The following is a 14,308-nucleotide window of genomic DNA, read 5'->3' on the forward strand; positions in this document are numbered from 1 at the left end:
TGAGAGGCAAGTGGTGTCATCTCTTGCGAAGAGCGTTGGGTCAAGGGTACACCTGACCACGGATGCCTGGTCTGCCAAGCACGGGCAGGGCCGCTACATTACCTACACAGCCCATTGGGTGAACCTGGTGGTGAACGATGGCAAGCAGGGCGCAGCGGACCAAATTGTGACACCTCCACGGCTTGCAGGCAGGCCTCCTGCCACCTCCTCTCCTCCTGCTACATGCTCTTCGATGTCCTCCTCCTCCTTGGCTGAGTGGCAGTTCTCCTCTCCAGCTACACAGCCCCAGCTCCGCAGGGCCTATGCTGCATGCCAGGTACGACGGTGTCACGCCATCTTAGACATGGCTTGTCTCAAAGCGGAGAGTCACACTGGAGCAGCTCTCCTGGCTGCTCTTAAGAAACAGGTGGATGAGTGGCTGACCCCGCACCACCTGGAGATAGGCAACGTGGTGTGCGACAACGGCAGCAATCTGCTTGCCGCTTTGCATATGGGGAAGCTGACACACATACCCTGCATGGCACATGTCATGAATCTAGTGGTTCAAAGATTTGTGGCAAAGTACCCTGGCTTAGCGAATGTCCTGAAGCAGGCCAGGAAGTTCTGTGGGCATTTGAGGCGGTCTTACACAGCCATGGCACGCTTTGCGGAAATTCAGCGCAAAAACAACATGCCGGTGAGACGCCTCATTTGCGATAGCCCGACTCGCTGGAACTCGACCCTGCTCATGTTCTCCCGCCTGCTAGAACAGAAGAAAGCCGTGACCCACTACCTCTACAACTACAGTAGAATGAAACAGTCTGGGAAAATGGGGATGTTCTGGCCCGACAACTGGACACTGATGGAGAATGCATGCAGGCTCATGCGGCCGTTTGAGGAGGTGACCAACCTGGTGAGCCGCAGTGAGGGCACCATCAGCGACTTAATTCCCTACGCTTACTTCTTGGAGCGTGCTGAGCGTAGAGTGGCGGATGAAGCTGTGAATGAGCCTGACCAGGAACCGTTACGGCAGGAACAGGCATGGGACCAATTTTCATCAGACCCAGCTGTTTCCTCAACACCTGCGGCAGCACAGAGGGGGGAGGAGGAGGAAGAAGAGAAGTCGTGTGCAGAAGACGAATCAGACTCAGAGGATGATGAGCAAGGTGTTTCTTTGGGGGAGGAGGAGGAGGAGGAGGAGGGGACAGCGGCAGGAGAACAACCTCAGCAGGCATCGCAAGGGGCTTGTGCTGCTCAACCTTCCCGTGGTATTGTTCGCGGCTGGGGGGAGGAGGTTGACTTACCTGACGTCACTGAGGAAGAGCAAGAGGAGATGGAGGGTACTGGATCCGACTTTGTGCAGATGTCGTCTTTTATGCTGTCCTGCCTGTTGAGGGACCCCCGTATAAAAAACCTCAAGGGGAATGACCTGTACTGGGTGGCCACACTACTAGACCCTCGGTACAGGCACAAAGTGGCGGACCTGTTACCAACTCACCGGAAGGTGGAAAGGATGCAGCACATGCAGAACCAGCTGTCAACTATGCTTTACAATGCCTTTAAGGGTGATGTGACGGCACAACGCCAGCAAGGTACCACTGCCACTAATCCTCCTCCCGTGTCCACGCAGTCAAAGACAGGACGCTCCAGCGATCTCATGGTGATGTCGGACATGCAGACGTTCTTTAGTCCAACGCCTCGCCGTAGCCCTTCCGGATCCACCCTCCAACGCCTGGAACGGCAGGTAGCCGACTACCTGGCCTTAAGTGTGGATGTAGACACTGCTGTTAACAGCGATGAGGAACCCTTGAACTACTGGGTGCGCAGGCTTGACCTGTGGCCAGAGCTGTCCCAATTTGCCATCCAACTTCTCTCCTGCCCTGCCGCAAGCGTCCTCTCAGAAAGGACCTTCAGCGCAGCTGGAGGCATTGTCACAGAGAAGAGAAGTCGCCTAAGTCACAAAAGTGTTAAGTACCTCACCTTTATCAAAATGAATGAGGCATGGATCCCGGAGGGCTGCTGCCCGCCCCAAGACTAAGTCAGTCCCCGCACATACAGCATCTCTGCCTGCACGCCGTGTGACTGGCTGCCTGGCCTGCCCCAAGAAGACTAAGTCGCTCCCAGTCCCTCCACACAGCATGTCTGCCTGCAGGCCGCTTGACTACCTTCTCCGCCACCACCAACAGGGTCCGGGACTCCAGGCGGATTGCTGAATTTTTTAGGCCGCTGCTAGCAGCGGCCGCTGTAATAATTTTTCGGGTGCGTGTACATGACTGCCTAATTTTTCTGGCTGCACTGCGGGCAGCTGCAACAACAAAAGAAAAGGCATGTACATGCGCCCATTCCCCTTCGTGATCATTACCTTGCCGTGGTGAAGGGGCTTGCGTATCACAATGGAGCAATGACCGGCGCCTAGATGAGTGTCTCGGGGGGCACACCCACGATAATAAGGTCGTTGCCTCATTGTGGTCAGACCAAATTTGATCAGCTGGAAAGTCACTGTTCTGTCATTCAGCTACATCAGCCAGGTGACCATATGGGCTGTAAAGCCACCAAAACCTGCACTCTCGCCATGGTGCGCACCAGTAAAGCACGGCCGTCACTACACAAACAGCTGTTTGCGGTGCGTTACACGATGAGTTTGGTGTGTCAGTGTGAAGCAGTACCTTAATTACACTACCTGATTGATGTATACACATGCAAGATGTTTGAAAGCACTTTAGGCCTGTCATTTAGCATTCAATGTGATTTCTGCCCTTAAAACGCTGCTTTGCGTCAAATCCAGATTTTTCCCGGGGAATTTTGGCATGTATCCCACTCCGCCATCCCCCCCTCCAGGTGTTAGACCCCTTGAAACATCTTTTCCATCACTTTTGTGGCCAGCATAATTATTTTTTTTTTCAAAGTTCGCATCCCCATTGAAGTCTATTGCGGTTCGCGAACTTTAACGCGAACCGAACCTTTCGCGAAAGTTCGCGAACCCGGTTCGCGAACCGAAAATCGGAGGTTCGGCCCAACACTAGTTTCCATACACCTCTCTCTTCAGTTCCCCTTTAAACAATCATGAGAGCTCTGATGACGGTATCTTAGCCACTGGCAGAATCTCCCAAATCAGACAGGTCAAAGATGATGTTCCAGAGTAATCAGGATACTCTGGTCCTCCAGGATGAAACTCTAACAAGAGGCTAACGACCCATCCCTTAAAAAAGTAAACTGTTACAGAACCAATGAACAAAGAAAGCTGGATTGAAAAAAAAATAGTAGTGAAGTAGGGCAGTCAACAGAGAAGAATGGCTAGAAATTACTCAGGGGGCCAAGACCCTTCATGGTTTGTAGCACCAAAGAGGATATTATACCCACCCATGATATTATACACACCCATTATATTATACCCACCCAGGATATTATACCCACCCAGGATATTATGCCCACCCATGACATTATACCCACCCAGGATATTATTCCCACCCAAGATATTATTCCCACCCAGGATATTATTCCCACCCAAGATATTGTTCCCACCCAGGATATTATTCCCACCCAAGATATTCTACCCACCCTTGATATTATGCCCACCCAGGATATTATTTCCACCCAGGATATTATTCCCACCCAGGATATTATACCCACCCAGGATATTATTCCCACTTAGGATATTATACCCACCCATGACATTATACCGTCTCCGGATATTACATCCACCCATAATATTATGCCCACCCATGATATTAAACCCACCCATGACATTATACCGTCACCGGGTATTATATCCAGCCATGATAGTATACCCACCCAGGATATTATACCCACCCAGGATATTATACCCACCCAGGATATTATACCCACCCAGGATATTATACCCACCCAGGATATTATTCCCACCCAGGATATTATTCCCACCCAGGATATTATACCCACCCATGACATTATACCCACCCAGGGTATTTTTCCCACCCAAGATATTCTACCCACCCAGGATATTATTCCCGCCCAAGATATTATACCCACCCAGGATATTATACCCACCCAGGATATTATACCCACCCAGGATATTATACCCACCCAGGATATTATTCCCACCCAGGATATTATACCCACCCATGACATTATACCCACCCAGGGTATTTTTCCCACCCAAGATATTCTACCCACCCAGGATATTATTCCCGCCCAAGATATTATACCCACCCAGGATATTATACCCACCCAGGATATTTTACCCACCCATGATATTTTACCCACCCAGGATATTATTCCCACCCAGGATATTATACCCACCCATGACATTATACCATCCCCGGATATTCTACCCACCCATGATATTATGCCCACCCAGGATATTATACCCACCCGAGATATTATACCCACCCATGATATTATACCCACCCAGGATATTCTACACACCCATGACATTATTCCCTCACCGGATATTATACCCACCCGGGATATTATACCCACCCAGGATATTATACCCACTCAGGTTATTATTATTCCCACCCAGGATATTATCACAGCTATTTTCTTTTTTTTCCTTCACAGGCTGGATTAAACAGTGGGGAAGTCACTGGTTACTATAAAATACCTGGGTCCCTGTCTCTAGATATATTCAATGTAGCTTCAACCACTAACGTCAATGTCCCTGGTCGTTGGGCATTCAGAGTGGATAGACACCATCCGGAAGATGGCAATGGGATTGTAGGTGAGTATTTGACTGCTTCATGAAAATAATAATAATGAAATAGGCAGACAACAAACATACTTAGAAATGTATATCCACAGGCCTGTTGGACGATGAAAGCCAGTGAATTTCTCTGATGAATATAACATTAATAGCTAAAGATACACTAACTATTGAGAAATTTGCTTCCATAAAATGAATACATTGGCAAGTAGGGGTAGAATGCACTAGCCTGGTTGTCCAGGTACAGAGTCTTGATAACATTGGCACTAAAAACACGTAGATTAGTGTGGTGACAGAAGTCAAGCCATTTGACACAGAGTTGTGCTTTGATCTATATTATTTCAGATCACTTTGAGGCAATCCTAGGCTTAAAAGAATGGAGATGCATACTGCTTTTCATTGTGTTGGGATATGTCTTAAATAAACTGACTTTCTATTGAGACTAAGTGCGGATCAACTGACTTTTGTTCAATCCTAGGCTTGCAATAGGTGAGGTTAGAAGAGAAGACTTGTGGCGAAACAATGGATACACAACCAGCAGACTTAGGACTGTGGCCCTTTTTATATACAATAATTATTAGACACTTATATAGAACATATAAAAAGAAACCTCCATTCACCTAAAATGATGTATATTTTAGAGTAGCAGCATTCATAACAGTCAAGACCATCTGAAATGCATTTTGAACAGGGCCGGGCCGAGGCATAGGCTGGAGAGGCTCCAGCCTCAGGGCGCAGTGTAGGAGGGGGCGCACAATTCATTCAGCTGTCATTCCTAATTGTGTTTTAAGCAGAAAGAAATAAAAGGGGATACATAGCAGTGACTGCAAGCCAGATAACTAGATATTAAGGTGTTGGGGAGGTTGTGGGCCCTGTGGCACCTCTTAGTCTAATAGCAATCAGTGTGTGACAGCTGGGGTGGCAGGGATGGAGGGGCGCACTTTCGTGTCTCAGCCTTGGGTGCTGGAGGACCTTGTCCCACCTCTGATTTTGAATACTATAGTACTATTGGGAGACTGACAACAGTGATGCTCAGATGCACCTGATTCCAGATTCGAGGGGGTTTCATTCACTTCCGGATCAGCTGTGATCGTAATTACAGATGGAAATGGAGTTCAAATTTGAATGCAGTCACGAGTCAAAATTACGCATTACATCTATAATTACATCCGTGATCATGAGTTGGAACCTGTAATCACTTTAGCGGTTAATAGCAAAGCCCCCGTAAGTGCTAGAAACACCAAATTTGCAGAGTATGTTATGAAGAACAGTGGGAAGTGAACAAGAAGAAGAAAAGAATCAAAAATACCTTATTAGAAAATCGATTTTAAAGTTCTAGTGCAGTGATTGGAAAATGTTCCCCTGGCAACTGACTGACAACTGACTGACTGGTCAATAGAAAACTCCCCGTATGTGCTAGAAGCGCCAAATTTGCAGGGTATGTTAAGAAGAACAGTGAGAACAAGAGGAAAAAAAGAGGAAAAACATTTTCAAAAAGACCAATGGGGAGCCTTGGAGCTAAAATTTAAAGATGCTTTAGCTCTCAGCTATACTTCGCTATGAGCTGCCCAGTGAACGGCAATGTGTAGCAGCAGGTGCGCGGAGATCTTTAATCAATGTAACGAAGATTGCAAGATTAGAGGATATTGGCGTGGGAACGTTTTTTTTAAAGGTACAGGTAAATATTTATGGTTAATTAAGACTATTAAAGGGAAGGTTCAGGGACTCCTAAAAATCCAAATCCACTTACCTGGGGCTTCCTCCAGCCCGTGGCAGGCAGGAGGTGCCCTCGCCGTGGCTCCGCAGGCTCTGGGTCTCCTCCGGTGGCGCACCTGACCTGGCCAGACTGGCTGCCAGGTCGGGCTCTTCTGCGCTCCAATGTGCAGCTCACTGGTGCGCACTGACGTCATCGGACATCCTCCGGGGTGTACTGCGCAGGCGCAGAACTACTGAGCCTGCGAGGGCACCTCCTTTTAAAGGACTTTACTCGTTGTTGTGTTTTTATTTCACTTAACCCTTTGTGGAAATGGGTAAGGGGTACTATGTACCCCTATACCCATTTCTCCTGGGAGAGCACCTATCTTCTTAAAGGGTGCTCCCAGATGCCAACATGAACCCCCCAAGCATCATTTGGCCCCACCTTCTCCTGGGGCATTAGAGGTTGGGAAGAGCCCCTTGTCCATGGATTAGACAAGGGCTCCAGGGTAGAGGGGAAGGCTTGGCTGCTCCTCTCCCCCTGAGCCCCCCCATACTATGGACCATGTGGACTGGTATAGCTCAGAGTGCAAAGCCGCACGTGGCTTGGGCTTGATACATTCTGGCTACCCCAGCCAGCAAAGGGGACAAGGGGTTAAAGAGTCTTGGGAAGGAGGAACCCACATCAATTTTTATTTATTTAAATTTCCCACAATTTCCCACATGTGTGCGTATGTATGTATGTATGTATGTGTGTGTGTATATATATATATATATATATATATATATATATATATATATATATATATACTGTATATATATATATATATTATACATTATACACACAGGTTAATACATTATCTATCATTTTAACACTGAGACATTGCTATTATTTCCCTATAACTTTAAAATCGATTCTGTCAGGTCTTTTTACAAGCACATACGGGGAGCTTCGCTATTAATCATTAAAGTAATCACGGATTCCGACTCTTGATAACAGCCGTAAATTGGAATTATGGTTTGAATGTGGATTAAACTACGGATGCATTCAAAATCGCCATCCGCTGATAAGGAATTATGATTTTCTTTTACTAAGTTAAGGAATTATGATTTTCTTTTACTAAGTTAAAGGGAACCTAAACTGAGAAGGATATGGATGTTTCCTTTTAAAATAATACCAGTTGCCTGAATTGCCTGCTGATCCTGTGTCTCTAATACTTTTAGCCACAGCCCCTGAACAAGCATTCAGATCAGGTGCTCTGACTGAAGTCAGACTGGATTAGCTGCATGCTTGTTTCAGGGTGTGATTCAGCCACTATTGCAGCCACAGAGATTAGCTGGACTGCCAGGCAACTGGTATTGTATAACAGGAAACATCCATATCACTCTCAGTTAAGGTTCCCTTTAAGGAATTATGATTTTGAGCCTGGTTACCCGTGATTATGAGGTCGTGATGAGCATCCCTGACTGTCAATACTTCATTATGAGAGTTTTTGTAAACAGCGGAGAAAGGCAGCGCTACTTAGGACAAACTGCATCCAAATGACTAGCTGCATGTGCAGAGCTTACTAATAGACAACATTCTGAAAGTTCTGAAGTGAAGCTGTGGATAAACATGGAAAATACAATAAAAGGTGTAGCCTTTTTGCACGTGAATGATCTAGAAAGAATTACAGGGAAATAATTGGAGAATGTCTTCTAAAACAAAAAGGCATCAGAGAATAAAACCACCTAGTAGAAGAAGCTGGTCAGTGGTCCCTCATAAAAGACATATTATGGGTGAGATCTCTGCAAAGACCATGATCTCGGGGAATACTGCACATAGGGAAATGTACATTTCAGAGGGAGTCTGTTGCCAACAAGAACTACAGATACCTTCATGAAATAGGCATGGAATAGGGTGCGAGGGAAACTGGGCACCAGTTTTTGTTAATAAAATGATCATTAACTGATATTATTTGTTTTTAAACGTTAAATAGTGTAGATTATTGTAATAAAATATTGGTATATACTAAATATATTTTACTGCAACTTAACCTAACCTTACTCTCATACCGGATCCTCCCCCCTCCCTGACGCCTAACCCTAAAACCTCCCTTACTGACGCCTAACCCTAAAATCTGCCTTCCTGATGCATAACTCTAAACCACCCCTTCCTGATGCCTAACCCTAAAACCCCCTTTCCTGAAGCCTAACCCTAAACCCCCCTTCCTGAAGCCTAACCCTAAAACCCCCTTTCCTGAATTCTTCTAACCCTAAAACCCACCTTCCTCATGCCTAAGAACATCTAAAAGAGGAGCGCTCTAAGTGCATTACCTAAAGTTTAAGCTTTATTGCACATGTTAAACATGGGTATTTACAGAATTACAGGATAAAATTCACCTATCAGTGGTGAGCCGACCGCTACACCCCTCTGCAGTGATAATGCACGTGCTGTGGCCAGGCGGTGGGCGTGGCTCAGTTACAATGTGCATGTGACGTCATTACGCGTTTTGGCGCGCTGCGTCTTCATCAGATGACGTCACACGTACGCGCACACAAATTTATACGCTACAGAAGCCGTAGTCACGGCAACCTGTAGATCACGTGGTTCAACAAACTTTATTGTGCCACAGCGTTAAGATAGCACACCGTATTGCCCATTCAGAGCAGCATACGATTGTTCTGTATCAGCTATGGCTCACAGCGCGTGCAGTCGTCATTGTACATTACACTTAATATACAAATATTTATAACAGCTATATTTAAAACCTCTGCATCAAATTGACACTTAAAACTTATGAATAAAACATATATGACAATGCATAAAAATAGACATAAACATAAACAACCAGGTTAAAATATTTTTTTCCAATTTGTGTGTTAATAAGTGGTGTCAGCATGTGGATTTCTTCCATTGATTCCTTTGTCACTGGTACTGTATGGAAATCTCACGTATAGCCACTATAATTACGTCTTCACAATTTTATCTCCTAGAACTTCTCTATCCATTTGGCCCTGAGCTAGACTCTATCACGGACAGGTTGGACGTCGGAGGATCACCACTGATCACACTCACTCAGCAGGTTCCCTTGTTTGGAGAAAATGTTTCTTCGCTGTTTGTGAGTATTCTTGCTTAGTAAACAAACAAGCTGTCCGTTGTTACTCGTCAATCCCTGTGTGGTTTTTATGCACTTTTTTTACCGGATGAGCTACTTTTGGTGACCTCACTTAACTGAAACTAGTGATGCCATTATTCCTCCCCAGCTGCTTTGTGACGATAGCGTTGAATCGCAAAACTGAGAGCTGTGGGGTTGGGACAAAAATCATCCAACTCCAACTTCTCAGTTTAAGAAACCTCCAACTCCAACTCTGACTCCAGGTACCCAAAAATTGCTCTGACTCCTCAACTCCGACTCCAGCTCCGACTCCCCAGCCCTGATGACACCTGCAGCAGAAACGACATGTGAAGGCTTTGTGTGATATGATCCCCCAAAAATTACATTTTGTTTAAGTGCCTAAAGGCCGGGTCACGCCAATGGGTGTGACCGCGGCGTCAGCACCCGGACCGCCTAACACACCAATTGGCGTCAAGTCCTGGGCTGGCTAATGCAGGAGATCACGTGCAGGCTGCGCATGCCTCTCCTGCTTCGAAGACTGTTAGACGGCTAAACCGCCGTCTTTTCACTAAGTACAGCGCTGCGATCTGCAGCAGCGCTGTACTGGGGACAGCCGTGTGACACAGCTGTCCCCCTGGCACACAGGAGAGCGATCGGCTCTCATAGGCTGAAAGTTATGACAGCCAATCGTGTCATTGGCTAACTAGGGGGAAGGAGGGTTTTAGGGAAAAAAATAATAGTAAATTTTATTTAAAAAAAACAACAACAAATATTTATAAAAAATAAATAAACAATGGGGGGGGGGGGGAGGGGGCGCGATCAAACCCCACTGACAAAGAGCTGTTGGTGGGGAAAAAGGGGGGAGGGGGGATCACTTGTGTGCTGTGTTGTGCGGCGCTGCAGCTTGGCCTTAAAGCTGCAGTGGCCCAATTTAGTGAAAATTGGCCTGGTCTTTATGGGGGTTTAACACTGCGGTCCTCAGGAGGTTAAGTACTGGTTACTGTTACCAGCTTCATTGGGCAAATAGGAAAGACCATTAGAGGTTGAGGAATATATATTTGTGTAACTTATTTATTAACCCCTTCTGTACCGCGGGTCTCTGGCCCCTTAAGGATCAGAGACTTTTTTTCCTCAAATACAAACAGTGATCACTGTGATTGGCTCACAGTGATCACAAGGTCAGGAGCCAATGAAATTGGCTCCTGATTGAGATAGGGAACGGCTTAATTTCTAGTTACGCCCCTGGCTATTAAGTTTACTGACACCCCTGCTTGGACTGTTGGTCCGCCTCAGTACAAGGCAGGGATTGATATAATAATAATAATAATAATATGAACATTTATATAGCGCTTTTCTCCTGTTAGACTCAAAGCGCTCAAGAGCTGCAGCCACTGGGACACCCTCAAGAGGCCACCCTGCAGTGTTAGGGAGTCTTGCCTTGAACTCCTTACTGAATAGGTACTGACCCTAGTCAGGATTTGAACCCTGGTCTCCTATGTCAAAGGCAGAGCCCTTAACCAGTACACTATATGGCTCTATGGGATAGGGCTTGGACCAACAGAGTAACCAAGCAGCTCGGGGGGTGACCCAAACTACTAGGAAAGTACAGGGGACTAAAAGAGACCAAAAAGCCCTCCTACTAAAAAGCAATGCTTAGTGTGGTTTGCCTTCTTGAATTCAGCTTTAAGTGAACATTTGTGGTTATGTGTTTTATGGAAATGTGCTGAGTGGGCTTACAGACCGTTCATTTCAACCTATGTCTCTTTTTGCCTATATGTATGGGAACAAGTTTATCTCTTTTAAGGTGTTTTAGTGGAAACAATAAATGTTTTTTTACATTTATAAATACATTACTCATTGGCCTCAATTCACTAAGCTTATCTCCTGTCTTTAATAACGTTTCTAGAGTAATCACCATGGTGACGAGGCAGGTAGTATTCAGGAAACATTTTACCTCAGGCAAACCTAAAGTTAACTCTTCTGTCTTTAAGTTAACTCTTCAATCCTTAAAATAACTGCAGAATTCTAGACAGGCTGTTAATTAACTGTGTGTGAAAATAACTACAGAGGAGGTAAATTAACTACAGAGGAGGTAATTTAACTACAGAAGAGGTAACTTAAAGTGAACCTCCGGACTAAAAATCTTCTTAGCAGCACTGAAAAGGCTTGGTGTTTCTTTAACAGTTTCACAGCATCAGAACTTTGTTTTTCTTACCAAAGCATCATTTTTACCTGCATTTTTAACTAAGCTCCACCCATCAAAAAAAACTGCCTGGGCTTTTTTTCCCCTGATGCTGTGCAAAGCATGATGGGATTTCCTATGTTGTTATTCACGTTGCCTAGCAACTGGGAGAGGTGCTCAGGACACAGGACAGTTGGAACTGTGTCTCATACTCCCTGTCACCTCATTACAACCAAAAAGATGGTTGCCATCATGAAATCAAACATTTGTGGGTAAGAGATTATATTACCTATCTATTTTAATTGACATAACTAATGTAACTTAATGACAGTATGTTTGTTTAGACTGGAGTTCCTCTTTAAGGAATGAAGAGATAAGATAACTCTCTCACTGTGTGGTGGCAAGTTATCTCTTGCCTTATTATCTCCAGCATGATCTTAGTGAATTGAGGCCATTGAGTGCTTTGGCTTGCAGATGGGTTCTGCTTTCCTCTTTGTACGATATAACTATTAAACCAGACCACTCTGAGCCATACTTAACATTGATTATTATTGCTATTTTGAAACAGTGGTGTGTTGGTTGAGACGCAAACGCTAGATTTGTGGTTACCCACAATGCAACGCTATTGAACATGCAAATTATCTCTTTATGCCCCTGTAGCCCCAGGAAAATATATTGGCAAGAGAAAACTCATTTTTTTTGTACAACGAAGTACACAGTTATATAAAAATATATGGGCATGCATGCAAAAAAAAAATTTCACCAACTGCATTGCCATCTATGGGCATGAGAAAACACATTTTATTACAACTGGGTACACATGCAAGATTTTATGAGCATGCATGGGGGAAAAAATTCAATGCATTGAAGTCAAGGGGCATGAGAAAACAAATTTTTAAGAAAGTTCTTATTTTCACAAAAATGGGTATCGTATCAAAATTCTAACAAACTTATTTCGTTGTGAAAAGGATTTTGGTGCAAATCCCAAATGTTGAAAAGTACACTAAGAATATACCTTTCTCAAAGAACACACTATGTTATTTCCCAAAGCTAAAATTATTATGCCTTTTTTCAAGTTTCCAGTTCTCAGATTATATTCTTCTTGTTGTTTTTTTTTACTATTAATAAAGCAAGTATCAGCAGCACCACTTAAGCAAAAAGTAGCTGTTTATTGAAGAACATGCAATTAAAATCACATGTCAGAAATGGGCTAAAGGCAACTACAGCCCGCTGTTTTGAAGCGACATGGTTCCCTGTCAAGTTGCAAGCTCTTTCCGTGAAAAGCATGTCGCTTCAAAACAGCAGGCCTGCAACCCATTTCTGAGGTGATTTTATTATTATTATTATTATTATTTATTTATAAAGCGCCAACATATTCTGTGGCGCAGTACAATGTAAGAAAACAAACAAGGGATACATAATGATACAGACAATGATATACATCAAATATGAACACTGATACAAGATACAGCACTGATTACAATTTGATTTAACATGATGACTAAAATGTATAAATGTCTAACAGAGTGCAAGCAATTGAATTAATAACATTCCATGACACAAAAGGGTGAGAGCCCTGCCCTTGCGAGCTTACAATCTAAAGGAATGGGGTGGAAACAAGAGGTGGGGGAAGTATACAGTATATGTACAGGCAGTGCGTAATTAGGTTATTTAGTGGGTGCATGGCCTAAGCTAGGGAATACGCTTGTCGGAAAAGGTGGGTTTTGAGGGAGCGTTTAAAGATTTCAAAGGTGGGAAAGTGGCGGATGTGTTGTGGAAGGGCATTCCAGAGGAGGGGTGAGGCACGTGAGAAGTCTTGTACATGTGAATGTGAGGAGGTAATTGTAGAAGAGGATAGAAGAAGCTCGTGTGCAGATCTGAGATTGCGGTTGGGTTGGTATCTGGAGACTAGTGAAGAGATGTACAGGGGAGAGAGATTGTGGAGAGCTTTGTAGGTTAGGATTAAGAGTTTGAACTGAATCCTCTCATTAATTGGTAGCCAGTGAAGAGCTTGACAGAGAGGGTCAGCAGAGGAAGAGCAAGAGGAGAGATGAATGAGTAGAGCAGCAGAGTTCAGTACAGAATTGAGCAGTGTTAGTCGGTTAGTTGAAAGTCCACTAAGCAATATATTGCAATAGTCCAATCGAGATATAATAAGAGCATGTACTAACATTTTGGTTGTGTCATGGGAGAGAAAAGGTTGGATACGTGCTATGTTTTTCAGTTGGAAATGGCAGGAGCTGGTTAGGGAGTTAATGTGAGGAGTAAATGAGAGAGAAGAATCAAATATTACCCCCAAGCACCGTGCTTTGGGAACTGATGTTATAGACGTGTTGTTAACATTTATTGTAATATCAGGCAAAGGGGTGGACAGTGATGGTGGAAAGACTGTTAGTTCAGTTTTATTCATATTAAGTTTTAAGAAGCGAGAGGACATGAAAGAGCAAATAGCGGCCAGGCAGTCGGGAACCCGTGTGAGGAGGGAGTTAAGGTCTGGGGCCGAGAGGTACAGTTGTGTATCGTCTGCATATAGGTGGTATTGGAAACCAAATGAGCTGATTAAGTTACCAAGACCATGCATGTAGATGGAGAAGTGGAGGGGACCAAGGACAGAGCCTTGAGGTACCCCTACAGACAGAGGATGTGAAGAGGAGGCCTGATCTGAATAAGAAA

At 44.6% G+C, this 14,308-nt stretch overlaps 1 protein-coding gene across 4 annotated transcripts in view; it reads left to right on the forward strand.

Moving 5' to 3' along the window:
- Window positions 1–14,308, forward strand: part of LOC137521967 (dendrite extension defective protein 1-like) — a 201,484-nt gene that overhangs the window by 156,497 nt on the left and 30,679 nt on the right. For all 4 annotated transcript variants that reach the window (XM_068241939.1, XM_068241940.1, XM_068241943.1 and 1 more), the window contains exons 12-13: window positions 4,519–4,678; window positions 9,332–9,456. In XM_068241939.1, the coding sequence (XP_068098040.1) occupies window positions 4,519–4,678; window positions 9,332–9,456 (285 nt within the window). The remainder of the gene's footprint in view (window positions 1–4,518; window positions 4,679–9,331; window positions 9,457–14,308) is intronic.

The sequence above is a fragment of the Hyperolius riggenbachi genome, chromosome 6 (genome assembly GCF_040937935.1).
Source record: "Hyperolius riggenbachi isolate aHypRig1 chromosome 6, aHypRig1.pri, whole genome shotgun sequence".
Classification (NCBI taxonomy): domain Eukaryota; kingdom Metazoa; phylum Chordata; class Amphibia; order Anura; family Hyperoliidae; genus Hyperolius; species Hyperolius riggenbachi.